General features: G+C 46.2%; 3 protein-coding genes and 1 long non-coding RNA gene across 5 annotated transcripts in view; 3 read left to right on the plus strand and 1 right to left on the minus strand.

Annotated features, from left to right (window-relative positions):
• The first annotated feature begins 2,125 nt into the window (after nucleotides 1-2,125).
• Nucleotides 2,126-6,052, plus strand: ASCL3 (achaete-scute family bHLH transcription factor 3). The gene is made up of 2 exons (XM_010985936.3): nucleotides 2,126-4,902; nucleotides 5,105-6,052. The coding sequence occupies exon 2, from the start codon at nucleotides 5,117-5,119 to the stop codon at nucleotides 5,660-5,662; it is 546 nt and encodes a 181-aa protein (XP_010984238.1). The 5' UTR covers nucleotides 2,126-4,902; nucleotides 5,105-5,116; the 3' UTR covers nucleotides 5,663-6,052.
• Nucleotides 6,053-8,433: 2,381 nt separating this feature from the next.
• C12H11orf16 (chromosome 12 C11orf16 homolog) lies at nucleotides 8,434-16,299 on the plus strand. Its single transcript, XM_031459286.2, is given in 7 exon segments — nucleotides 8,434-8,483; nucleotides 9,104-9,288; nucleotides 10,508-10,664; nucleotides 12,882-13,116; nucleotides 13,761-14,411; nucleotides 15,564-15,761; nucleotides 16,292-16,299. Coding segments are annotated over 6 exon segments (1,416 nt in total). The 5' UTR covers nucleotides 8,434-8,483; nucleotides 9,104-9,121.
• Nucleotides 16,300-16,628: 329 nt separating this feature from the next.
• On the minus strand, nucleotides 16,629-24,158 carry AKIP1 (A-kinase interacting protein 1). Of its 2 annotated transcripts, XM_031460095.2 has the most exons (6): nucleotides 24,102-24,158; nucleotides 23,661-23,888; nucleotides 23,093-23,173; nucleotides 20,819-20,920; nucleotides 19,450-19,521; nucleotides 16,629-17,063 (listed from the first exon to the last, which is right to left on the minus strand). In XM_031460095.2, exons 2-6 carry the CDS (start codon nucleotides 23,880-23,882, stop codon nucleotides 16,920-16,922), a joined length of 621 nt encoding a protein of 206 aa, XP_031315955.1. In that variant the 5' UTR covers nucleotides 23,883-23,888; nucleotides 24,102-24,158; the 3' UTR covers nucleotides 16,629-16,919. The 2 variants fall into 2 exon arrangements, with proteins under 2 accessions (XP_031315955.1, XP_031315957.1); XM_031460097.2 differs by lacking the exon at nucleotides 24,102-24,158 and having other exon boundaries at nucleotides 19,397-19,521; nucleotides 23,661-24,082.
• LOC135322667 (uncharacterized) overlaps nucleotides 23,835-25,426 on the plus strand; it is a 39,516-nt gene continuing 37,924 nt past the window's right edge. The window contains exon 1 of the long non-coding RNA XR_010383402.1: nucleotides 23,835-23,920. This is a non-coding gene — a long non-coding RNA (uncharacterized LOC135322667). The remainder of the gene's footprint in view (nucleotides 23,921-25,426) is intronic.

Consider the following 25,426-nt stretch of genomic DNA (forward strand, 5'->3'; position numbering starts at 1 on the left):
ACAAGTATCTTTTTGATAAATGGAGAAACTTAAAATGAATGAAGGAATGCTTGTTCTAAGAAATTCTTGGCAAAAATTGTGTTAGAACTAAATTACATTAAATTCATAAGGATGAGATTTTAGGAGCTGTTAATGGATTTTCTGGTTAGTGAAAATCAATCTTTTTATTTTTTTCATTTATTTTATTTTATCCTATGAGGGGTAATTTGTTTATTTTATTTATTTATTTATTTTTAGAGGAGGTACTGGGGATTGAACACTGGACCTCATGTATGCTAAGCTGTGCTCTACCACCTAAAACAATCTTTTTAAAACCAAAATCTAACCTAAAATTATTGATTCTATTGTTAGTATTAAAAGACGGAAATTCAACTTCAAGCAAGTGGAATTTATTCCAGGTATGCAAGGCTTGAATGTTTGAAAATTAATTAATGAAATCCATCACATCAGCAGGCTAAAGAAGAGAAACGACATGATCTTACAAATAGATGCAGAAAAAGCATTTGACAAAATCCAACAGCCATTCATGACAAAAACTCTCCATAAACTAGGAATAGAGAAAGACAAAACTATGGAGGCAGTTAAAAAAAAACAAAAAACAACAGTAGTTGTCAGTATAGGGGAAGGGAGAGAGGGATAGGTGGAGCACAGAGGCCGCTTAGGGCAGTGAAACTTCGATGTGTTGTTGGTAGATGTGTCGTTAAACGTTTGTTAAAACGCATCGAATGTACAACACAAGAGTGAACTTTGAACTGTGGGCTCTGAGTGATGATGATGAGTCCATATTGGTTTATCCGTTGTAACAAATGTGTCAGTCGGGCTGGCATGTTGCTAGTGAGGAGGATGTGTGTATGTAGGAGCAGGGGGTATGTGGGAACTCTGCTTTCTGCTCAGTTCTGTTGTGCATATAAAATTGCTCTAAAAAAGTCTATTTAGAAGGAAGATAATTTTAATAGGTATATAATAAAATGTAGGCTCATGTTGAGCTTCCTGGTTATGGCCTTAATCTCTATTTAAAAGAATATTGACCAATATTTGCACATTACGAGATTATTACTCAAAGATATCTTCCATAAACAATTTTTATTTAAAATTATATAACGGGTGAATGGGGTCTTTTACAAAGGAATTTTTTTACAAGAGTCCAATTTTGTAAGCAAACCTTTCTATTTAGTATTATAGTGTGTTGTCATATCTACATATTAGGTAGAAAAAAAACAGCTAAACCAGGCTGAGCAGTTCTGTTTAACTGTAAGCTATTTTGCATGTTGTTACAAAAATGATCACATATAAATCAGGTTAAGTCCAACTCAGCCCAAAATACAGCACTTCAGCAACAAAATTCAGGTAAGAGACTCTTCTCCAGAGTGGCGCATGGGGGAGAATAAAAATGGTTTTTAAGAAAATCCCTGGGCACGGGTGATAAATGATGATTTTTTTTTCAATTATCTGATTATTCCATTATCTTAAACTATCAAACATGCACATACATTGAAAGACTCAGTTTTGCTGATGATTAAATCATCTGGAGGAATGGAAAGAGTTTTTTGGTTTGAAACTCAGGAGACCCAGGTTTTGACCTCTGGTCTGCAACTAGCCCTGCAACAATTTATAAGGGACTGGAAAAAAGAGTTTCTAAGGTTACTCCAGCCCTAACATTCCGTAGTTCAATTATATGTGCAGTTGTAGCTTTGTTTTTTACATGCCAGGTATTTTTAATGTCTCTGAAAGTTGAAGCTTTGATGCTCAGTAGAGCATCCAGAATCTCTTGGGATTTTATCTTTAAGACCTCATCACTTATTTCCCAGAAGAGCTCTAAGACAGAAACCTGAGATTTCCCCTAAAAGATAGGTGCCTTTTTTAGCTGTGTGTGTATCTGGCTTTGGAGCCCCAGCGTTTACAGTCTGTGTTGCTTTCTTTTAAAAAAGCCTTGTACTCAATTTCTACAAACATATCCAGCTTCCACTAGGCTCCCTATCTCGATCCTCTTCATTACTGCATTTTTCATTCTATCGTTGCTGTATTGTGATAGGATGGTTAAATTTTCTCCTTTGAATAAAAGATAATCATATTTAAATGCTACATTGATGGGTGAACTTTTTGATTCAATAGAACAAGCTTCTCATCAGTGTGTCTCCAAAGACACTAGGCTCTTTCTCTATGAATTATGCAAAGTCTTTTTAAAACCTAGAAACTTTTAATTACCTGTAGCATATACAAATTACTCAGTTTTCATCTGGGTCAAAGCTTAAGATACTAAAATTTTCTGTCAGGTTGAACCATATCCAAAGAATTCTTGTGTGGGATTTGATGTGGCTTTGATGACATCTGCTTTACTTCCTGGCACCCCTTGTATCAGTTCTGGCTTGTTAGCTCTCGGCAGAAATAAGGCTCTGATGTTCTCAGAAATGTAGTCATAGGGGCTCCGTACCCACTGTGCCATCATTTTGTGCTTTCTGCCATACATGTCCTTCATCTCTTAGCAACTAGAATTCCTGGCTTGGGGATTTCCTAACTGTTTTTATCTCAGCAACTTTTTTATTTTATTTTATTTTTTTTGACAGAATCTTGGCTAGTTTGTAATCCAGAGATTTTCATTTTATGTTAGTTATTTTAAGCCATTTAGTTAGTAATTTGGAATCTTTCACTTCCTGTTCCTCTGTTTTGATTTTTAATTGGATCTTTAGCACTTATCTCATCCCCCCACTCCACCCCTATTCAGAAGAGCTTTTCCTGGCATTTACTCCTTTTCCAGCCTGTTTCACCATGACTGATTATAACCCTCCCCACCACTCAGAATTCCCCACCCCTCATCCCCAGTCCCCCATCCCTTAACTGCCCTTTCTGGTTCCAGAGTCATTTGTCTCTTTAGTAGCCATACTCAATCCTCTTCATTATTGCATTATAAGATAGGTTTTTCCAGAAGAACTGTAATACACTTTATTGCACTTGAATTCCGGTGCTTAGAAGCTGCTCCCTTCGTTACATAGTGCAGCCTGCAGAGTTGATTTTGTTTTAAATTGAAGTATGGTTGATTTACAATGCTGTGTTAGTTTCTGGTATATAGCATAGTGATTCAGTTAACACATATATATATTCTTTTTCATTATAGATTATTATAAGCTATTGAATATAGTTCCCTGTGCTATACAGTAGGACCTTGCTGTTTTATCTATTTTATATATAGTAGTTTGTATCTGCTAATCCCAAACTCCTAATTTATCCCTCCCCACCTTTCCCCTTTGGTAATCATCAGTTTGTTTTCTATGTCTATGAGTCTGTTTCTGTTTTGTAAATAAGTTCATTTGCATCATTTTTTAAGATTCCACATGTAAGTAATATCATATTTGTCCTTGTCTGACATACTTCACCTGGTATGATCATCTCTAGGTCCATCTGTGTTGCTGCAAATGGCATTATTTCCTTCTTTTTATGACTGAATAGTATTCCATTACAAACACACACACACACACACACACACACACACACACACACACACACACACACACTCTTTATCCAGTCATCTGTCATTGGACATTTAGTTTGCTTCCATGTCTTGGCAATTGTAAATAGTGCAGCTTGCAGAGTTTTGCTGTGCTCAGGTAGAAAAACATGTACCAGTGTTTCTAATATTGCCCATAAACATAAAGCCATCTTTCCTTCTTTTCTGAAGGCCCACAATTAGATTTCATGTTGCTTTTCCTTTTCCACTTTGGGGATGTTCTTCATCTCAACAAATGTGCTTTGGATGTACTGATGTTTGATTTTCCAGTATTAGGGAAATATAAGCCAGGTTTTCTATAAGGTGCAGTTGAGAAAGGGATGTATTCATCTGTTAAGAAAGGAAAGAGGAAAAGAACTAATGCCTGGTGCATTATATATCTATTTTTTTCATTTAATCCTCACAACTACCCTGCATAATAGTTAATATCTCGGTTGGACATAGGAACAAGCTAGGGCTCAGAAAGGTTAAGAAACTTGCCTCAGGACACACAGCTAAGAAGAGGCAAAGCCAAGATTGAAACCTGAGAATGTTAATGACTGAAAGAAAAATGCTCTTTTCCTACAGCACTTCCCTGACGCCCAGTAAAACTGTAATGTCCCTGTGAAATCTGCTGTGACTACATTATTACAGTCAAAGGCAAAAGGTAATGGCGGTTTAATAAAGGAGCTGGATGCACACCTATTGAGAAAGAGGGCGTGTGTTGGTGTGGGACCTGTTGGTGTGTAATACTTTATTCTTAAGTTCCATGAAAAAAAAACCAACTAAGTACAGATGCACTTTACTCAGTATATTTAAAGTTCTAAGGAAAAATACATAAATTGACTATGTTTTAAATGTGATAGGGGAATTTCTCATTAAAGGAATCTTATAGTGAATTTTTAAGAGCAAATGATTCCTTTTTTATCTTTATTTTCAGTTTTGCCCCTGGCATACAGGTATCATTTAAGAAGGCTATGCCTGTGAGGTTGCATGGTCATTAACTGGTTTGTAATTTCTCCCACACGTATTTGAATATTGTGGTGTTTCAGTGTTTCCTAAACTTCATATTTGCATGCACCTTCACAATCTTCATTATATCTATGTTCCACCTGTGCTGCTATTTACTCACTATTCTTCTTCAAGTCAATCCACATTTTTTGCTCAAATTTATTTACTTTTAAAAGAGACTTTGCATCACTACTGTAAATGTGAAAACAGAATAATTCACAATAAATGGACATTAACAGTAAAATATTATTAGATTCTAGCTAGATACTATTGCTTGTTGAAGACTTCCATCTGAGGAGGATTAGAAAGCATTCTGGTAGCGTGGAAAACACAGTCTTACCAGACTAAAGATACGTCTTTGTAATCACAAGGACTGAAAGAGGATTGAAAGGAAATAACTTTCTCTCAAGGTGAGTCAATGTTATTTCATACTGCTTCTGTGTACCAGCAAAAATCCTCTCTTACTACCTACAGAATATTGTAACCACACCTAGTTTTCAGAATGAGCTAAGAAACTTCATCAAAGCAGAAAAGTCTCTGATCTCCAAGAAAGTCAATGATATCTGCTCTCTTTTGATCTGGCTAAATTAATAAACTTGGTTATGTTTCCAGAATAAAGAGGAAATGATGGACAATAGAAGCTACTCCAATCTGCCAGACAGACTGCCTGTCTTCACTGATTCTGCCCACCTGCCCCTGGCCAGGTCCTTCTATCTGGACCCCATGGTCACGTTCCACCTGTACCCTGAGGGCCCAGTGGCGTCCCCTTTCTCTGAAGACCTGCCATTGCTGCCTTTTTCCAGTGACTCCCTGATCATGGAAAATTACGGTGAACCCTGTGCCTTCTCCTTCCCAGTGCCTTATCCAAATTACAGAAGGTGCGATTATTCCTACGGGCCGGCCTTTATCCGGAAAAGGAATGAGCGGGAAAGGCAGCGGGTGAAATGTGTCAATGAAGGCTACGCCCAGCTCCGACATCACCTGCCAGAGGAGTACTTGGAGAAGCGACTCAGCAAAGTGGAAACCCTCAGAGCCGCGATCAAGTACATCCATTACCTGCAGTCCCTCCTCTGCCCTGATGAGGCTGAGATGAAGAATAACCCCAGGAAAGTTTCCTCCATGATGGCAACCACCAGCCGCCACACTGATCCCATTTTTAGAATCATTTGATTCTGTGTTTCCAAACAGAAACAGTTTCACAAAATGTGGTCCCTTACATCATTAATAGTTTTCCTAATGTCTTCTGTGTGGGCAGATAATAGTTCAAATGCTAAGCTATGCTGCATATTTCTTACCTGGCTCTCAGATGTACTAAACATTATCTGATGTAGATTGAGAAAATGCTTCTTAAGTTTTGGTGATTTCTTTAAAGAACTTTAGAGGAGCAGGAGCCCCAAATCTCTATACCTCTAACCTTGCTCTTCTCACACAGAATCTCAGCTGTGAGAAACTCTCACAAAGATTATGTAAAGTACAACCGACGACTATTCACTGCCTGTAATGCACTTTGCAAATACTTCGTATTAAGCAATCACAATGAACCTCCCTTGATTTGTCAAAGTTTGGTGGTTTTTATTATTTGGGGTTGGCAAGAAATCTATACTCCACCCATAACATGATGGGGAAGTATCTTGGGGCTAAAGCAAAAGTAGTTAACAAAACCTTGTTGTCATTTGAAATTATTTCAGTCATCTTTTCCTGCATGCAGCAGACTTTGTCAGGTAGCTTAGTGTAGGGCTTAAGAGGGCAGGCTCTGCAATCAAACTTCTTCCACAGAATGAGAGTAACAGTAATGACGTAGTATGCTTATCATGAGGATCAACAGTGCCTGATGCATAGTAAGTTTTCATAACTACTATTTTTAAAATTATTATCCTTTTTTACCCCCATAGCATCACCATTCTCCTGGTTTTCTAGGATCAGAATACATGGGGAGGAGAGTGACACCCCCTATCTTGGAGTCTGCCTTCAAAAAGTCTCTATTTCTATTCCCATGACAAGCTTCAGCCCTTCCTTCTCCCTTAACTCGTGGGTCCCATCTGTCACCAAACCCAGGCAGGACTTCCAACACACTGTCAGCTCTTTGTGAAGTTGTCCCACCCAGCCATTTTTTGTTCCTTTATTTTGTACACATATCTCCCTGCCATTCCCATCCTGCTATCTTACATGCCTGGCACACCTATCTTCTGTCTGCAGTAGACTATAAGCCCCCTGAAGACAGGGACCAGTCTTACTCATCCTAGACTCCTAGCACCCAGCAAAGAGCTTCAAATCAGGTAGGTGTTGGTAAATATTTAGTGGTGCTGTTTTCCTAGTCCTGTCCTGTCACGTTATGTCTGGGTCACTGTTAACGGTCTCTTCCTGGACCTCCCTGGCTCTTTTCTCTTTTGTGGACCACACAGGTCCACAAATACAAACTGGCTCCATCCTCACTCTGATATTCTTTCTTAAGCCATTTCACATCACTTCATTACTCAAACCCCATGACAACTCCCTTTTGGCTATGACGTTGTTGTTTACATTTATTTGCTTGGTTTTCAAAGCTCCCATCAATTTGGCCCCTTTCCAAATATCCACATCTTGATTTTTCCATGACACCCCATTCCCTCCACCCCAAAAGGAAAATCACAGTCTTGCAAAAGCATCTTTCTCTCTTAGCTTTTGCTTCCCACCAAGACAGGATGGAATATTCTTTTTCCTTTCACTGTTGAAATCCTACCTACCTTATTCAGGAATCCTTCCCTCACAGACAGAGACTTAGTCTTTCTTGGACTCTAACTTTGTGTACCAAATAACTTAGTCTTTAGGGCAACAGTCATTCTCCTGACTGCAAATTTAAGTTCTTTGAGGGCAGACATCAATAGATGTTGGTTGAAGCAATGGACAAATCCAATAAAAACTGATATAATCAATAAAGGGAATTTATAGGCTCACATACTGAAGCTTCTAGCAGTAGGGCTGCCTTCAGGCGGGGCTTAACACTTTCATCAAGAATCTGTTTTCTTTAGGTCTATCCTCCCCAGGAATGGCCTCAGTGTCCCCAAAAGGTTGTCAGAAGCTCCCAGAACTATATGCTTTCTTATTTATGTATAGGAGGGAAGAGAAAGTCTATAACCCAGGATTTCCAACAAAAGTTTTGAGATTCATTCTGATTAGAGAGGCTTAGGAACATGGCCAACCCTAGTGGCCAGGGAATGGAACGTGCTGATGGACATACATGTGACTCAGTGGGTAGTCAGCCTCCCCTAACCACACAGGTCCACAAATACAAACAGGAACTGCTGGAAGGGGGGATGGATGTGGCAGAGACACCCACAAGTGTCCCTGCACAGTTTTTGGTATTCTCCACTGAACACAGAGTGGGGCATACAACCAGTGCACAAGGACTGCCAAATACCTAAGCACCAGCCTCCTCCTATGGATGTTCAAATGAGGGCAGAATCTAGACTTCTGTTCCTTTGGTCACTGCTGTCCACTCCCACCACCCAAGTGATCACCACACTTCTGCTCCTCAGCAGAGTGCTGCCTGTTACAGACATGCCCACGCTTTTGGGTATTTTGTTTTAAACACAGACATATTCTTAGGGCTCCTAGGCCAGCCAGGAGTCCCTCCACTCCAGCCCCCTGCCTGACAGTGTGAAGGCAGATCAGCTCTTTCACAAGACTCTCCTTGGACCCATGAGGGCTTCCCACTGACTGACTCCTGGCAGTGGAGAAGCCTGAGCTTCTGGGAACTGAGGCCTTTCTCTCCAACACCCCCTCTTCCCTTCTTCAAAGAGAAAGACAAAGACTAACCCCCTACCCCCTGGCCCCGCCCAAGCCTCCAAGGCCCCAGTCACCCCTCCGCACATGCTCAGTTCCCTCACTTGGCCCTCAGCCTGCCTGCTGGTTCGCACCCATGGCAACCTGCTTGGCAACCAGGAGTCAGTTGGGCTGAGGCCGTGAGCTCCAACTGTTTGAAGGGGCTGAGGTGGAGGAGTCCAGGGCTGAGGTAAGTCTGCCTGGGGTCAGAACTGTGGCCTTGGCCAAGAGCAGACCCAACAGGAACGTGGTGAGCTCAGGCAACGGAGTGTGATCTTGGGCCCTGGGTGATAGCTGTCGCCTCTGAGCAGGTCTGCGGAAGCCACAGCCCTGGGCTCTCAGCTCGGTCTAGTTAGTCCTGTAGGTGACCGGGTTAGGAGGGAAGTCTGTGGCTTGGGTTAGGGGTCAGTTTGTCATTGGGGTTAGGATTTGTGAAGGGAAGTATGGGCTTACCCCTGGGAATCCCTACAACTCGGGTGGAGGTGGGGGGAGAAAACTAACGTGTATTGAGCTACTTACATGCCAGGTGCTTTCCATTTATCATCTGGGCGGTAACCGAAGCATGGAGTGAAGTGAGCACGCAGCCAGCAGGCTGTGACGGATTTAAAGCTGGGTTTCCCGAGAGTCTCAGCTCTTGCTTTTTCAACCCTCCCCTGTTTCCCGGGCTGTCTCTCCCAAGGAAGGTGACTCAGGGGACACCCTGAGCGTCTGTGGAGAAGCCACTAACCGCAGAGCTGAGTCCTGCCTCAGCCAGGCATCCTCTCCTGGGCTGTGGGCTGCAACTCAGGTAACGGTGCTGCTTGTTCTCAGGGGTTTTCTTTGAAGACCATGGAATCCTCCGCAGGGCCTGGGATGCCTTTGCCCAAATACTGCAGTGTGGCCGCAACCCTGAAGTCTCCTGCCTGGGCTGGCGCTGCTCCTCCCTGGGACCTCTCCTTCACCTGCCCCCTCACTCTCCGAGCACCCTGGCTCCCCAAGCATGGCCCCCTCACCAGGTACTGATTTCTGCTTCCCGGGAAGGAAGTGGTGTGCACCTTCCTTTCTCCCCTCTGTTCTTGGCTCTCTCCCAGGAGGGAGAGGATTTGCTGAAAGGGTTTTTTACCACGTGGGCTATGATTTGCTGGGGATATTATATTAACCTGGTCTTAACTGTGCTCCCAGCGACATCAAGGGTTGACCTGGCTTTCGTCCCACCCTGTAGCCAAGTGGCAGATGTCAGAGTTGGCATGTGTGAGAGAAGGCAGTCAGACATTAGCAGTTATAAAACTTCTAGCTCATCTTACCATCAGCTAAGAGACTTGCCTAGGCGCCATGTGAGAAATTAGGGCTTCTACCACCAGCTGCTAAGGTGAGGTCTCCAGATCCCTCCTTGAGTTCCCCCAGTTATCCTGGCTTTTCGTGAATGGTATCCTTAGCTGGCTCTCTATGGCGTGAATACACGAGGGGAAAGGAACCTCAGCCTATGAGCACATACAGGCTGTGCAGGTCCCAGGGGTTCTTGTTCATGCTGCTCAGCTCAGCCTGCCCAGGTGAGGGGAGTACCAGCCTGGACCCTGTAACCCCCTTTCTTGATTCACCTCTGTGGACCAGCTCATTCAAAGCCAGAGTTGAGCATCCCTGTATCCTGGCTTGCCCACAAGATAAACAGTTTTTTCAGAAACCCAAACCCTGACTCAACAATTCCCTCTGCCTCGGTGCTGTCCACACACTTTCCCAGAGCTAGCTTGTCCCTTTTTTCTGTCCCGCAGCCTCTTCGTCAGCTCCTCTGTGCTTCCCCTGCTCAAACACTTCCTCTTTCCTTCTGACCCCACAGCACTCAGCCTGCTTGGCATCACCATCCCAGCCTCCACGCCTCATCCTGGAATCCCATACACTGCCGTAGGACTTACCTTCCCGGAACTCTCCCCTGGCCGGCTGTCTAGTCTCAGAACCAGCACTAATTAACCCGGAAATATCAAGGCTAACCCCATTCCGAAGACCTTGAAACAATTCCCAATCCTCAAACCACGGTTCCCTTCTCTCTCTTCTCCTTCCGCCCCTTCCAACAGTTTACCTTATCTTACCAGAAGCCACAGATTGCCACTTTTTACATGAATTTCTGTTCCACATCGCCTTATCTGTCATGCATACTGTGGTCTAACCACAGAACGTGTTTCTTAATGGTTGTAGGGCTTGGTCTTCTCCACTCCCTAATTCCATCTGCTTTTTTCCCAGATATGCATCTTATCACCCGTGTCTCCACATTGCTGACCCAGCATGGCAGAGGCCTGGCTGGCTGGGAAGAGTTGGAGGTGCTGCTGACACATGGATCCTGGCAAGAAGGGAACCAGATGGCTTTTATTACAGGGCTCAGATAAAGGCTGCTCCAGAGGCAAGTCCCTGACTCCCCACATCTCCCCGCGTGCTCCTCTGGGTGGCCCTGTCACACCTGATAGGCCTCAGCTGTGCATGGCTGTAGATGGGAAAAGGTAATGTCAGTGAGTGGATTAATTCGCCCCAGCTGGGTAACAGAAGGGCACAAATTAAGTGCCTTAAACAACAGAAACTTGTTGTCTCTCGGTTTTGGAGACTGGAACCGAGGTGTTGGCAGAGGTGGTGATTCTGAGGGCCATGAGGGAGGACCTGTTCCATGCGCCTTTGCTACCTCCTGGTGGTTTGCTGGCGGTCTGCGGTGCTCTTTGGCTTGTAGAAGCATCCCCTGATCTCTGCCTTCGCTTTCATGTGCTGCTGTCCCTGGCACATGTCAGTGTTCAAGTTTCCCCTTTTTATAAGGACACCAGTCACTGAATTAGGGTCCCACCCTATTCAGCTGTACTCAGTATGACCTCGACTTAATTACATCTGCCATGACCCTGTTCCCAAATAAAGTCACATTCTGAGGTACTAGGGGCTAGAATATCAACATATGAATTTTGAGGGGGACACAATTCAACCTGTAACAGTGAAGAAAATGTACAGTAAAAGCACATTGTTCAGGGAAATTCAGTGTGTTGAATTACGGGCACCAGTCTAAGGGAAAGAAGAACAGAACATGTGTACCCTCGTGCACTCCTGTGTCCCTACGCACAGGAGCATGGTCCCCATATGCTGGGGCCAGGCTCTGGCTTTCCTTTGGTGGCTGCTTGCCTCTTTAGGATTTTTCTCTTTTCAGAGTCAGACTCTGTGAATGTGGCTCCATGGAGGGAAAACTAGTGTGAATTCTAATATATATATAAATTATAGAATTTCTAATCAAGTCATGTTGTCATTTTCAAGTAAGTATTATGTGATTTCAAATGAAATATTAGCAGAGTTTTGCTCAAATATAGATTCTGTCTAGTGATGTGATAAAATTTCATTTGTAACTGATACAGGAAAAGGGGCGCCAGAGAGATGATACAGGAAAAATGAATGTGGGGCGAGAGGAGGGCCATGTCCCTGGTCTCAATTCAGCCCTTGGGACGTGCCCCGCCAAGTGTGGGTCCTTGGCTTCACAGAGGAAGGAATTCAAAAGTGAGCCGTGGTTGAGTTGATTTATTTGGAGAGATACATACTACATAGAGCTCAGTCTGTTTCAGAAGGCAAGAGAAAGGCATTGAGATATGGGGGTTGAGAGCTCAGGTTAAAGTAAAAGTAGGCACACACTCCACAGACAGAGCGGGCCGACTCAAGATGAGGGAGTGAGAGAGGCGGCCACGAGGTGCCTTGTTGCCAGTTTTTATGGGCTTCACATGCCATTAAGTGGGAGGACCATTCCAGCTACCCTGGGGAAGGGGCTGGGATTCCCAGGAATTGGGCCACCGCCCACTCTTTAACCTTTTGTGGTTAGCCTTGGGACTGTCATGGCACCTGTGGGCATGTTATTTACCATGCTAATATGTTACAATGAGCATATAATGAAGCTCAAGGTCTATTGGAAGTCAAACCTCCTGCCATCTTGAACCTCAAGGCCTAGTGGGAGTTGAATCTTCCACCATTCTGCTGTTAATTGCTGTATTACTCCTTGAAAGGCTGTGCCCTGCCCCCTTCCCTCCTGTCTCATAACCAGACTTTCTTCAGAATCACACTGAGTTGTCAGAAGAGCATGTTCTTCTAATTAGCTTAGTGCCTCTCCTGCCCGCTCTGTTACGCTGTTCATTTGCTTCCTTTGCTCAGCATCTCCCTGTGGATGGAAAGGCACTGCATGAGCACCCCAGCCCTGGCTGGTCAGACACAGGGTCAGCACCTTCTGCGAGTGCAGGGAGGAGGGGTAGTGCTTTGGGGAAAGATCCAGAGGACCCAGGTTACTCTGGGAATTGCAAGCCAAAAATACAGAAGGGAGAAAAGAAAAACAGGAAAAGGAAGAGAACGAAAGGGAAGGGGAAGGCAGGAAGTAATAAACAGGAGTCGCCCAGAGCAAGAAGCAGAGGGACGAGCATCCGCCTCATAGCTGGCGGGTCTCTGCGGTAATCGGCTCTGAGCGGCCCCTGTCGCTGCCCCTCCTCTCTCTGGTCCTCACTGTGCTGGAGGAAGACCCCAGGCCTGGCGCAGGGGCATTGGAGGGAACTGCGGTGCACCCCGAAGCACTTCCTTAGGCCAGATCTTATTCTGAGTGGTTTCTCTCCCACAGCTGGAGAGGCAGGGGGCCCTGCTGGTGGAATTTGAGGCTCCCCTTGTCACAGGCCCAGAGCAGCCAGCCCAGCGGCAGAACGTGGTCTTAAAGGAAGATGTTATTCAGTTCTCACCATCCTTGGAATACTCCCTGAGACCTGGGGACAAGGTGCTGGCACTCTGGGGGCCAGACCCACAGTGGTATGGCCCTGGCACTGTTATCTTGGGCTTGGAGGCGACAGACCCCCAGAGAGGTAAGGGAAGCTGCCCTGACTTCCCAGTCCCCCTGCCAGGCTGGTGATCAGGCCGAGGAGAGAGCAAAGGGTGTCTCTACAGCTTAGGGGTCTTAGAGGCTTAAAAGGATCCTTACCCCGTTACTTGCAGCTTCATCCTGAGGGTGGCCACAGATGTGCAAATCATCAGATTACTTTCAGATTATAAAATATTTTTAATCAGTGCAAAATAGCCTAAGGCTATTATGCCTATGTCATTTAGCTAATCTGTTGTGTGGTGGGGTTATCCTGGGATCTCACCAGTACACATAACTTGCCCGCCACCAAGTCCAGGGACTGAGACAGGAGCAGGGCCCACCAGTCAGCATCCCTGTAAATCAGAGAATGGCAGGAGGCTTCTCCTTCCCTTCCCCTACCTGAGGATGCATTTTAGTCTTGACACGAGAACTGAGATGTGGAGGCGTGTGCAAGTGCACCAGGAAGGGCTGGTAAACACGGAGCGGGTGAGGGATGTCCCTGGCAGGCTCTCCAGGGAGGGGTGCACGTGACAAGACAGGTGGAACAGAGGGGCTGCCCTGAGGCTTTGCTTCTGGGAGAGGAGAATCCTTCTCCCACGATACAAAGGACGGGGTTGTAACAAAATGTTGCCCTTTTCTGTTATGTAGCATCAAAAGAAATTACTGTTTACTTCTGGAATGGCAAGATAGCCACAGTGCCCTTAGGAGGGGTCACGTGGGTGCCCCCGGCTGTCTGGAAGAAGGCTGTGGACAGGCTGCAAGCGTCTTTCACCTGGGAGCGCCCCAGCCCCCTCCTCTGGGCCCCTCGCTGCTCTCTGGTGGGGCCGGTTGCTGGATGTGTCACCAACGGGCTTCCTCTGAGCACTCTGCTCCTGTGCCCCGCCTGCCAGCTGTGTGCCTGCTGCCAGCTGCCGTGCCAGGGCTGCCTCTGCTGCTGCCCCTTGGCTGGACCCACCTGGTGGCCTCTCGCCAGGACCTCAGGGGCCACAGCCAGAGAACATCCTGAGGTGGGGCTGAAGCCCACCACCCAGCCCATGCCCCTGGAGGACCCAGAGGAGGAAGGAGGAGCAGTGCAGGTGCCCATGGCTGCTTCTTCCTCCTCTACTTCCTCTTCGTCCGAAGAGGAGGACACAGAGAATGGACTGGAGACGGGCCTCCCCCGGAGGCTGACGGTGGACAGCACGGTCAACACAGACCCCATCCTTCATGAGAAGTCTCCGAGGAGGCAGGGTGGCCTCTGCCGGCCTGAGTGGAGGTACTGGAGGAGAAACGGGGCTGAGCCGCATCCTGGGAAGCCAGGTAGACCTTTTGCTAAGGCAGGGCTGAGGCCCCTGCCCCCTTCCCTCCCGTGTGTCTCTCAGGAACCCGATGTACATGTCCACTCTGCTGGGATTGAAAGCAACACTTGAGGGTTTGTCATGTTGAAGGGGAGACTGCGAGTAAGAGGGAGGGGTAGGTTTCACTTATGCAATAAGGCCCAACAAGAAAGGATGGGCTGATCTTTGTGCAAAGGTTTGCATCCCTAGTTAACAACTGTCTTCTTTCTTCACTAGTCTCTACTGACAGGACACTGCCTTTGTTTGTTTCTGCCCTCCCCTCCCTCTTTTCTCTTAGAGGCCTTGATTTTTCTCTAGATGTACAGTCAAAATGCCTCCAGGTGCTGATTAGCGACTTCAGTGCTCTGAGAAGCTCGGAATCTGGTCTTGAAACACGGGTCCTCAGATCCTTCTCTCCAGATATGCCCCTTAGGGAGTTGGGGGGCAGAACCAGGCACTGCCTTACGCTGCTCACTGTCCACAACCGAGAGGGGAGGCAGCATCACTGTCGGGGGCGATCTGCAGACATCCCCAACCGTCTTCACCTGAGCAAAGAGCCCTCACAGGTTTCGGGCAGTATATCACTAATATGCCTTGTGCTGTCCCATCTACAGTCCCAGTGGGGCCCAGAAAAAGCAGATGCCCAAGTCAGCTGGCAGAGCTTTGTGGAGGAAGTGGCTTGGAGAAGCCAGCCCTAGACTAGATTCCTGGGGCCCTGGGGTGACTCATTTAATGTTCAGCTCAGCTTTTCTTTTCTCTCCTCCAGATTTTGTCCCCTTTGAAGGAAACATGCTGCTTTGCTTCTAATTGTGCTTGACAGCCATCAAGTACTGACGTTTCACAGTCTGGGCTCAGGCTCTCCCTCTTAAGAATCCTCATGTGTGGGCCCTCTGCCCTCCACAGGTTTTGCTACTTTTAGTTACAGGTAGCGGGGTTACTGTCTGATCCTAACCTAACCATCCCGGGGAGACCACCAGTCATGCCAGCAGTCAGGCTGCTCGCCTTCCCCGCTTCTAACTGAAACAGGCTGCAGACAGTGAAGAGCTTCTGTGATCCTTGCATAGTCCTACTCAAGTCAACAAGACCAATCCCAGCAACATGGTGGCACGTTCGACTAACTGAATTCTGGGTTTAGGAACAAGACTTTGCAATATCCGGAAAGAAGAGAAGGGTGATAAACACAGAGTGAAAAGTGCAGCAGCGGGGAGTACCCGGGAGCTGGTCCTGGAAGCGGCTGGCATGAAGCCACTCTCCATCCGGCCAAAGGGAGCTGAACACAAAAAGCTGAGTCGAGGCGCTGTGACATGTCAGAGCGACGGGAACGCCCCTTAGAGTAAAAGCCCTGAGGATAGAGGTAAAGCAGAACGGCTGGGAAGGGGCTTCTGAAGGACTCCTTCCGTGGGTCTCTGACCTTTTGGGGTCACACCCCTTCTGAGAATAAGACCCATGGACCCTCTTCCCAGAAAAATGCATACGACCACAACTTTGCACACAGCTTCAGAAAACTTACAGAACCCACAAAGTTCACCATCGGCTTCTTGGGGGTGCAAGGATCCCCATCTGAGCAACCTCTCTACCCTGTGGTGATGGCATGGGCCTGCTTTAATAGGCCCTCTGTACCTCACTGGGGATGATAATGCAGCTCTACGTAAAACTTGTTTTCATCACTTAAAATACTGGCCTTTTTTCTCAGGAAAGTCATTCAAATGAGAAGAATCATTAGGCAACTAAACTGAGATGCAACAATACTGTTGGAGTGGTAGCTTAAAGACACTTAGGACCTATCAATGACTTTTTCAAATCAGTGACTTTGATCCTTAGAATTAGTCAGCCTAAGCCTCTCAGGGTTTTCTTCTCTTACAGGAAGCTAGAGTGGTGGTGGTAAACACCTGAGGAAGAGTTGCAAAGTGGCCGACAGGGCCTTCTGCAGTGGAAACGGGAGAGTGCAGGCCATAGACGGTGGTCCAGCGAGCAGCATCTTCACCCCATGAAGATGTCCCTGCACGTGAGCAGCAGGAAGGCGCCTGTCCTAAGGGGCAAGGCCCCCTGCCAGGGGCCTGGTGAGATCTGCTCGAGGATGCCTCTTCCACAGACGCCGCACAGCATGGTCAGCCTGCTTTGCACACACGTGTCCACAGCCTCAGTTGTACACAAGTGACATTTTGTTTCACTCAATGCCAATAAAAAGGAATTCTCTTCATTTCCAAATCTCTCCCTTTATTATCATAATCAACCTTTACTTGGAGTAAAGCAAGCAGTAAAAATTATTCATGCAGCATCATTACATTATTACTTTCAGGTAAAAGAGGATGGGGGACTTTTAAGTTAAAATAGGCACTGAAAGAGACAAACTCTAGTTCCCAGGAAGGCTGACCGTCTACAGTCAGCACTATAAGCAGGATTAACGTGTAAGTATTAAGAGAACATATGGTGGCTTTGTTCTTCTTGGCACTTAAAAAAAAAGGTGACGAGATGCCTGTGATGATCAACATCATACAGGGAAGACCAAGTCCACACTTTGTCCTGAGTCAACTGCTACCACGTGAGTCTTCTTAGTCAAGTCATTTGTACCCACAGTGACGGAGTAGGTCCCTGGATACACTTCTATGTAGAGGTCCTTAGAGATGTTCTCAGCCTGAAAGGAAAGGCAGATATTAGCAGTTTAGAGATTTTATGTCCCATTGCCTCTACCCAGCTACCTCTGTGTGCCAGACGTGCGAAGGAGTGAGGCACTAACGTGGGAGACGGAGGCCCTGCTTTCAAGAAGGGTGCGGCGTGGCCACATAACAGGACTGCCATTTAGGTAAGTCTGTCTTTCCTTATGCTTGTTTCCTTAGTTCTAAAACTAAATCACAATTAAGTGTATGTGTGAAAACGCTGAAGTGTCATAGGAACATGAAGGATCATAAAAGGAACACTCTGGTTGGGGTAGAAAGATAAGAATCAGGTAGAGGGAAAGGCTAATGATCATTACTTAGGGGCTCAGCAGTAGGCAGTGGGACTTGTTAGCACAGGTCAGCAGTCATGGCCAGGCACCATGGAGTAACGAGAAGCATCGTTTTTAACTGTGCTTGGCTAAATTCATTATTAGGAGGATGAAACACTTCTTTTCTCCTGAAGCTGAGAACACTGTGAGGAGATGCCACTTTGACATGCTGCAGGTTAGCCGGCTGGCTAAAGCTCTCCCTTGGAGGATTGGTTCTCCTACATAGATGGTCCCCAACAGGCCAACTTACAGGTTTCAATTTTACAGTGGTGTGAAAGTGACATGAGTTTGGTAGAAACCGTACTTCGAATTCTGAAGTTTTCCTAGGCTACTGATAAGCAGTACGACACTCTATTGTGATCTCAGGCAGCAGCAGTGGGCCCCGGTGTCCCAGCCAGCCACGCGATCACCAGATCAAACGACTCATACACTTATAACCATTCTGTACCCAGACAACCACTCTGTTCTCCCTTTCAGTACAGCATTCAATAAATTACACAAACTATTCAAAACTTTACTACAAATAGGCTCTGTGTTAGATGCTTTTGCCCAACTGTCAGCTAATGTAAGTGTTCTGAGCATGTTTAAAGTGGGCTAGGCTAAGCTCTGATGTTCGGGAGGTTAGGTATACTAAATGCATTTTTGATTTATGGTATTTTCAACTTATGATAGGTTTATCGGGACATAAGTCAAAGAAGATCTCTGGTGCAAAACACTGGAAGCTGGAGTTAATGAAAAGATTTATATTTAGAGCTGAGCTGAGCACAAGCCAACCTCCAGGGACAGACTTCACGCCTGGCCGGGAAGTGGGTCACGGCAGACATACAGGCGGAGGAGAGGTCTCAGCTCAAATGGCAAAAGACCAAAGTCACAAACCAGAAAAGAGCCTGTAATTAAGAGCCAAACTCCTGTCCCACAGGTGGGAGACCACTACCTGCCTACTCGACGCTCAGAAGGAGCCACAGGCAGAAGCTGTCATATCGACACCACACATGGGGGAAAACCAAACACCTGGCCAGCAAATTCCACTAAGAGAAATAAAAGGTAATATTTATACTTTTATGAAACTTCCTCCCTTTCCACCTTGCAAACAGTTTTGAAGCCAAGTTTTTCCGAAGCTGCTCTATCTATATCCTCTCATGCCCAGTTACTGCAGAATTGGAGGTTTATTATCTTGTAAACGACGTGAATGTGAACGGTGGCGCCACCACTATTCACTGGTCATTAGCTATGTGAATAAACAAAAGTGGGTTTCAGAAAATGCAGCTGTATCAGAGCTGCAGAAAAGGGGCAAGATTGGCGCCTGTGATTCCAACACCCTGAACATCAGGAGCATGAGCATTACCAAAACCCAGCAAATGGTGGAGGCATCTCCACATAACAACTTGTCCTAGAAGCAGAGTATTCTTAGTTGCTACTAACTCTAGTGTATTCTGAACCCTGGCTAGCTGCACATCATATACAAACAAAAACTAAGCAGACGACTGCAGCAACACCCTGGAGATCCATTCCTCAGAATTCCAGCCCTTCCAAGTGCCAAAAGATTCCTTGGGTTCATGAACTGATGAGTACTTTATCCTAAAAATGAAAAACTCATCACTGTATGTTTTTACAGAGAAACATTTGTGGAAAACAGGAACAAATCCCTTCAAATGTTTTGGAACCCGATCTAACCAAATGTATACGTTTCAGAATTTCGGCGACAGTTTTCACTTTTTACGCCCCTCCTGCTGCTTGAACAGATGGAGGAATTCCAGCGGGACGCAGCGCCAGCCCAGCTGAGCTGTAGCAACTGAGATATGAATACTTCACATTCTTTCCAACCGCAACTATGAGTTCAGGCACAGAGAGAATCCCTGAAATTTCAAGTGAAGGAAGGATACCAAGAAAACATTATTTTACACTGAACTAAAATGTTGTGCCCTTTCCCCAAGGGTAAAAACATCCCATCTTAAAAATATTACAAGTCCAGTACACAGAACCTGATAACAAGCAGTGGGGGTGAAGCCCAGGACCCTAGACGCTCTGCACTCACAGGCCGGGGCGCCTCCAGAGCACAGTCCGACGCCAGGCAGATGCCTCCGACCCCGCGGGACGCGTCTTTTCTCTGAAGAGAGAGATAGAAACACTGATGAGGGCGGGCCTGAGCTTTGTCTTCTGGATGGTAAAGAGACATCTTCTCCTACTTAATTAAGAACTAACAACTGCTCTATCAGTTTTTTCCAAGTTGCCACCTAAATTCTTAAGGTTTTTAGTGAATTGTGTCAAGTATTTTTAGTTAGATGTTTACCATGATTCCCTTTTATCCTTACCTGGCCGTTAGAGTCAGACAGACGTGAGTTTGAATCCTATCTCTGCCATTTACTGAAAAGGACAGATTAATTTCTCTAAGCCTTGGTTTTCTGGTCTCTAACCTGGGGATACTAGCCTGTAGGGAAGACTTAAAGTGCAAAAGGGTTTCAGAAAACAGAATTCTCTTCTGTGCTTCTCCCAGGAGTGGGAGCGCCAGAGGGAAAGAGGCTGAACTGAGAAAGCCAATTTCCCTTAGCACCAACTTACATTTTACGGGAAGGGATGGCAGGGATTGGATGACGCTGGCCTGCACGTAACCCCTCGGGGTCAGACCAGAAAACGGAGCCCAGGATTCAGGCTCTGGTTCTGCTTCTCATACCCCGGGCCAGGGGAATAGCAGGGACTTCTGGCGTGTGTCCAGCCCTTGCTTATCTCCCTGTGGCCACTCACCCATCCTTTCCCCAAACCCACAGGCCAGAGAAGTCAGCAATCCAACTGTGGATTAGACTCTGGACTTAAGTTTGCTATCTTTGAGTACAACTAGGGGAGTTTAAAAAGGAAAAGAAAAACATAAGACCTACTCTCCTCAAAAACAACAACAAAGGACTCACGTTGAATCAGTTCAACAAGTAGAGTCTTTGGCTTCTCCAGAGTGACATGTGGTAAAAGACAGGCCATTTGTAGTGAGAGGCCTATAATTGTTATCTTTAGGAAAAGTATTTTGTTCAAAGAGGCCCCCTCCTCACACTTCCTTTTTTAAATTAACGAAGACATGATAGTTATCACCACCTGGGAGTATAATATGTGATTATTAAAAATCTCTTCCATATCCCTAGATGCAGAAGAGGATATTTGATATGCTTTTCTTTAAGCCTGCCTGAGAGTCCCTTGGCCCCAGACTGCAGGTTCCACTGAAGATCCTACAGTGGCGTCAATCTTACATTTTGGACAAACTCTTATTTCATGTTCACCGCTGTAAGTTCTCCAGGGCTGGGAGTTGGTACATTTCCGTGGAGCGCTGTAGTACCGAGTCACCCAGGCATCCAACAGTACAATCCAGCAGGAGCATCTCAATCTAGGGCCTCCCATCTTGGGAGGCTGAAGGCACATACCTGATCATTCCCTATGTCCAAGCACAGCTCCGATGACTTCCCTCTGTGATAACGAGAGACGTGGATTGCCCCTCCTTCCTCTGGCGCAGATGAGTAATACTTCTAGAAAAGTAATGTGAAAGATGTTGGGTTACCAAATAGTCTGGTCAAATTAAAAAAAAAAAAACCCGTTTTTTGGGCAAAGTCGGGTTAAGAGGCAAGAGAGCTAAGGTATATTACCTGCCCTCTTCAGAGGCCTCTTAAGTCATACAACAAATTTAACCCATGTAAAGTGGCTGCAGAGAAGGAAACCACACTTGGCATTACTTTGCTGCCATCTGCTGCCTCCGTAGGGCAAGAACTCAAGCTGGGCAGGACCATGCTCTCTGCCAGGTTAAATAATTTTCACAGCATCCTCCCCACCGATGTCAGATACACATGCCCTCTCGTCTCCACTCATGACAAGTTCTGATGAACAGGTCCATGCTTACTAAGTCTCAGACAAGGACAAGGGAAGAGAGAGATGCATCTCCTTGAAGTTTAGAAATACAACAGGAAGTGTAACATAAACCCAACAGCTATGCAGCCCTTCTCCCCATGCAGAGGAGGGGAGGGAGAAGTTTCCAATTTAAGCAAAATAATCCAAAGGCTCAGAAAGCAGTTCTTTTCTTGTCTACTTCCTTCCTCCCCCTCGAAGTTAACCTTAGACTTGCCCTTGATTATGACTAATGGTGAGGACGTCATAAGCCTGCTTGTTTTGAACAAAGGGTAGAGACAATGTTTAAAGCAAGAGACCAAAAGAATGAGAAGCTGGGGAAAGCACGTCAGGACATGAATTTAATGATGTATTTTAGGGGCTGCTTCAAAATTCTAAAAGCAAACTCAGAGAACACTGTTCTTAATTCTATCTCTAGAAAGCCAAGGGGTTCTGAGGCTCCATTCCATAATGGAGACTTGAACCGAAGCATGAACTGAAAACCAAAACGAAGAACACCAATTTGCTCAACCTCAAACCAAAGACAAATATTATTCCTCTTACTGAACCATGAACCAAAGTGTTTAACTTGATCACTTTACAGCAGAATCAAAGTCATGGCTTTTTCTAAAACCATTTAACAGAATAAGAACATAAAAATACTCTCTGAACCATATCTTGTTGCTTGGAATCCTATTCTTGGAGTCACAGGGTTTTATAAAAGATGTAGAAATATTAGAGACTCTTTGAATCTTAATATTCATCATGAAACTGAAAAGCAGGACAGAAACAAGGTATTCCTTCTGCCGTATAGACCAGCAGCTTTACAACTACATAAAAATCATAAAATGTTAAGTCTGGAGGAGACCAGAGGGTTTGTTTTAATCTCTAGAAGACAGAGAGTACCTTCTGTGCAGGTGATTTCCTTGAATGTTGGCTGGCCTGTCTTCAACATCCCCTCAAAGTACTTAAAGATGATCTTAGTGTATGGTTTTGAGAAGAGGATCTTTCAAACCTTTGTTCACCCATTTCAGTGAACAGTACCAAAAATCTCATCACATAAGTCCCTTGTGTTACAGTTTATGACAATTTTATAGTGTTCACCTGTCAGGGGAAACCAAAGAAACAGACTCTAAGGGCTGGAAAGGACTCGAGACATCATCATTTTACTATGGAGAAGGTTAGGCTGAGAGACTAAGTGGCCAAAGGCACCACAGCCAGCAAGTAGCAAAACATGGGTCTGATTCCTGGGAGGCTGCTCCTGCCATCAAGCCACACTACCTCTGGTGAGGGCACTGCATCTGTTCCACATACTGTCCAAAGGGACATACTTAAAAACTACATTACCAGGGACTTGAAACAGACATTAAGATTTAATGGAGGGATTTTGTTTCAGTTTTTGCTTTGAAAACAGAGAGGCTCAGTTCCTTTAGTGCTATCCTGATTAAAACAAAACAAAAACAACTTTAGTCAGTTCAACGTTTAAAAAACTCCTAATTTTGGACTTGATTGCTCTAGAATTCAGCAAATATGCCTTCCCTCCTTCCCCAGTCTCAAAACAATAGTGAGGGGAGAGACCTTTTCTGGCTTGTTCATTGCTGTGTCCTCATAACACCTGGAGTGAGGCATTCAATATTTGCTGAATGAATTCTTACCTGGACTTGTCACCTGGTTTAAATCCTTGGCTGATTACAATCTGCCCATGAAGGCAGGGCAGGGTGCACAGGTAGTCTCCAGATTCTCCCTAAATTCCACGAAAAGCCATTTCGTGATCCATCAGCAGACAGACAAGGGCACGGCTTTGGCTTACACAAACTTACCCCACACTGACTCGAAGTATAGTCCATGAATTCTGCCATTGTTCTGAAGGAAGCACTGAGGGTTGGATGTCTTTCTTCTCTCTATTTGAATAAACGGCAAGTCACAGGTGAGATCTGGTAGTCCCTACTAGAGAATGAAGTCATTTTGGCAATAGCTTCCTTTGTACTTTTCGAAAGGCCTCTGCAAGTTTAAGTCAGTAAGAAAGATCTTACTGAGAAAGAATTCCAACTATAAAAGGAATACATAGACATGTAGTTTTTCCAGGACAAAGGTAAAGAGGTTTATTGGCGTTCCTCTAATATCAGACGGCAGCATGTAAGAATTGTTTTAAAAAGTAACCACAGGGCCGAGCACTAGCGGTATCTAGCGGTATCCTAAAGCTACCCAGTAAGAATCTGTCAAATGTCAAGAGTTTTCAAAAGGGTTTTCGGCTCATTGTCCCGACACTTAACAGCTTCCGCCAAGGACAGGAAATCCCTCGGGTGTTTCTGTGTGGCGTGCCCTGGTTCTCAGCAAGCCGCTGCTGAGCCAATGAATGGGCTGGTCCCCCAGCACAGGGAACCTCACCTCTCCCGGGAGAAGCCGCTGGGTGCCGGCTGCCGGCCCTCTTTCTCGGTAGGGCCGCTCCCGGGAAATGACCCCCGCGCTGCCTTTGGGAAGCTCCACCGAATGCCAGTCCACCGCCCTCCTTTTGGCCCGCTCCAGCACTTCCTGACCCAGCTTAGCCGAGCGCTGCAGGGAACGTCGGTCCAACCCGTTCAGCGCCGCGGCCGCCAAACAGTTCTCCATGTCTCCCTGCGCAGGCACAGACACACAAACATGGGCGGGTGAGCGGGCCGCAGCGACCCAACTCCAGCTTGGGGCTGGAGCCAGGTCCTCGACCTCCCCGGCGACCACTGTCCCCGGCGCCGCCCAACGCGCTCTCCACCGGGCGCTGGGTCGAGGGCGACGGGGTGCGCGCGGACCCTCTCCATTTCCATCCCCCTCTCCGCTGTAGGGGGCTCTCACCTGGGCTGCCTCTCAAAGCGCATGCGCTCAGCGCACCATCGCAAAGGGAGGGCGGGGCCTGGAGCACCAAGCTCCGACGCAGCAGGCTATTGGCCGGATGGGGACGAGGGGCGGGGCGATGGGGCACGCCTCCTGCGTCCGGGCCGCGGTCCCAGCGCGCGGGTTGCCGGGCGAACTGCTGGAGCGCAGGGGGCGGGGAGGGGCCTGGAGGCACTAGGGTTGCTAGGGCTGGAGTCTAGGTCGCTTGTCCGCGCTGTCGCGGGAATCCCTGGGCCAGGACCTAGCCCTTAGAAGTCGTCTCTTCCGCTTGACGCGGTGAAGCTGGTGTAAAGTCAGGTGGTTTCCTCTTGGGCTCAGAAATTGTAGGGAATAACGTACGTGCCTCCAGGCACCTCTTAATGCCGGTTTGGGATATCGCTACACTTAAGCCGCTTATGTTTGAAAAGATGACTAGGATGGGCCAAACGGTGTGGCTGCCACGGTGGCGTTTGGAGAAGGGAGTCTGGCCAGCAGGCTGTGGGCGGTGGGACGCGAGGCCCGGTGGGACCGCCCCCAGGGCCAGAGAGGCGCCTGCATTGTAAGGTCTCTCATAATCCCCTCGGGTGAGAAGTACAGACTCATTTATGGAGGCTTCTTCTCTGGGTAGGGGGTTCACCTTTCAAGAATAGTTGCCCCACATGTAAGGAGCTCTGCACGGTTACCTTCCACTCCACTGGTTGGTTATCTGATAGGAGATACAGGGTTTCACTGCTAATTAAAGTGAAAGCATTAAAGCATTGCTTCTCAGGAGGGATCACTTTAAGGGACGCAAACTGAGCTAGTCTCAGCAGATGGCTTGATTAGAAGTGCTGAGCTTCCAGGTGTGTATGAGGATGCTACTACAACCTCCATCTGCGCTTTTTCTTGTTTTTCCTTTTCTTTCTTTTGTTGTTTCCTGCTTTCGTCTTACAGAAAGACATTGAGATATTGTTGAGATATTTTTCATTTTTCATTGTAAGAGCTTTCTAAAACTTTCCCTTCAATAAGTGTTTATCAAGTACCTCCTTTAGAACAATGTGGTTAGTGTGCAGGGTCCCAAATATGCAGTCTGGAGAGCTGAGTTTGAATTCAGACTGCCACTTTTTGCTGTGTGATTCTGGGCAAACAAATTACTTAACTTCTTTGAGCGGCACTTTTATCATCTCTGTACTTGGAAATACCAATAGTCTCAACCTCCATAGGCTGTGAGCTTCTTGAGGGCAGGGACCGTATCTGTCTTGTTTACTGAGTTTAAGGTGCATCTAGCATTTTATCTGTCACAAAAGGGGCTGAAAATAGTTATTGAA

Source organism: Camelus dromedarius, chromosome 12 (assembly GCF_036321535.1).
Source record: "Camelus dromedarius isolate mCamDro1 chromosome 12, mCamDro1.pat, whole genome shotgun sequence".
NCBI lineage: Eukaryota > Metazoa > Chordata > Mammalia > Artiodactyla > Camelidae > Camelus > Camelus dromedarius.

Bases quoted from the DNA above. Each gene is read 5' to 3' on its own strand.
- AKIP1 (XM_031460095.2), bottom strand. From the start codon at position 23,882: ATGGAGAACTGTTTGGCGGCCGCGGCGCTGAACGGGTTGGACCGACGT. The intron at 23,174-23,660 runs GTGAGGTTCCCT...TTATTCAAATAG, and splicing joins AGCGGCTTCTCCCGGGAGAG to AGAGAAGAAAGACATCCAAC. The intron at 19,522-20,818 runs GTATGTGCCTTC...CTCTCTCTTCAG, and splicing joins TGGACATAGGGAATGATCAG to AGAAAAGACGCGTCCCGCGG.
- ASCL3 (XM_010985936.3), top strand. From the start codon at position 5,117: ATGATGGACAATAGAAGCTACTCCAATCTGCCAGACAGACTGCCTGTC.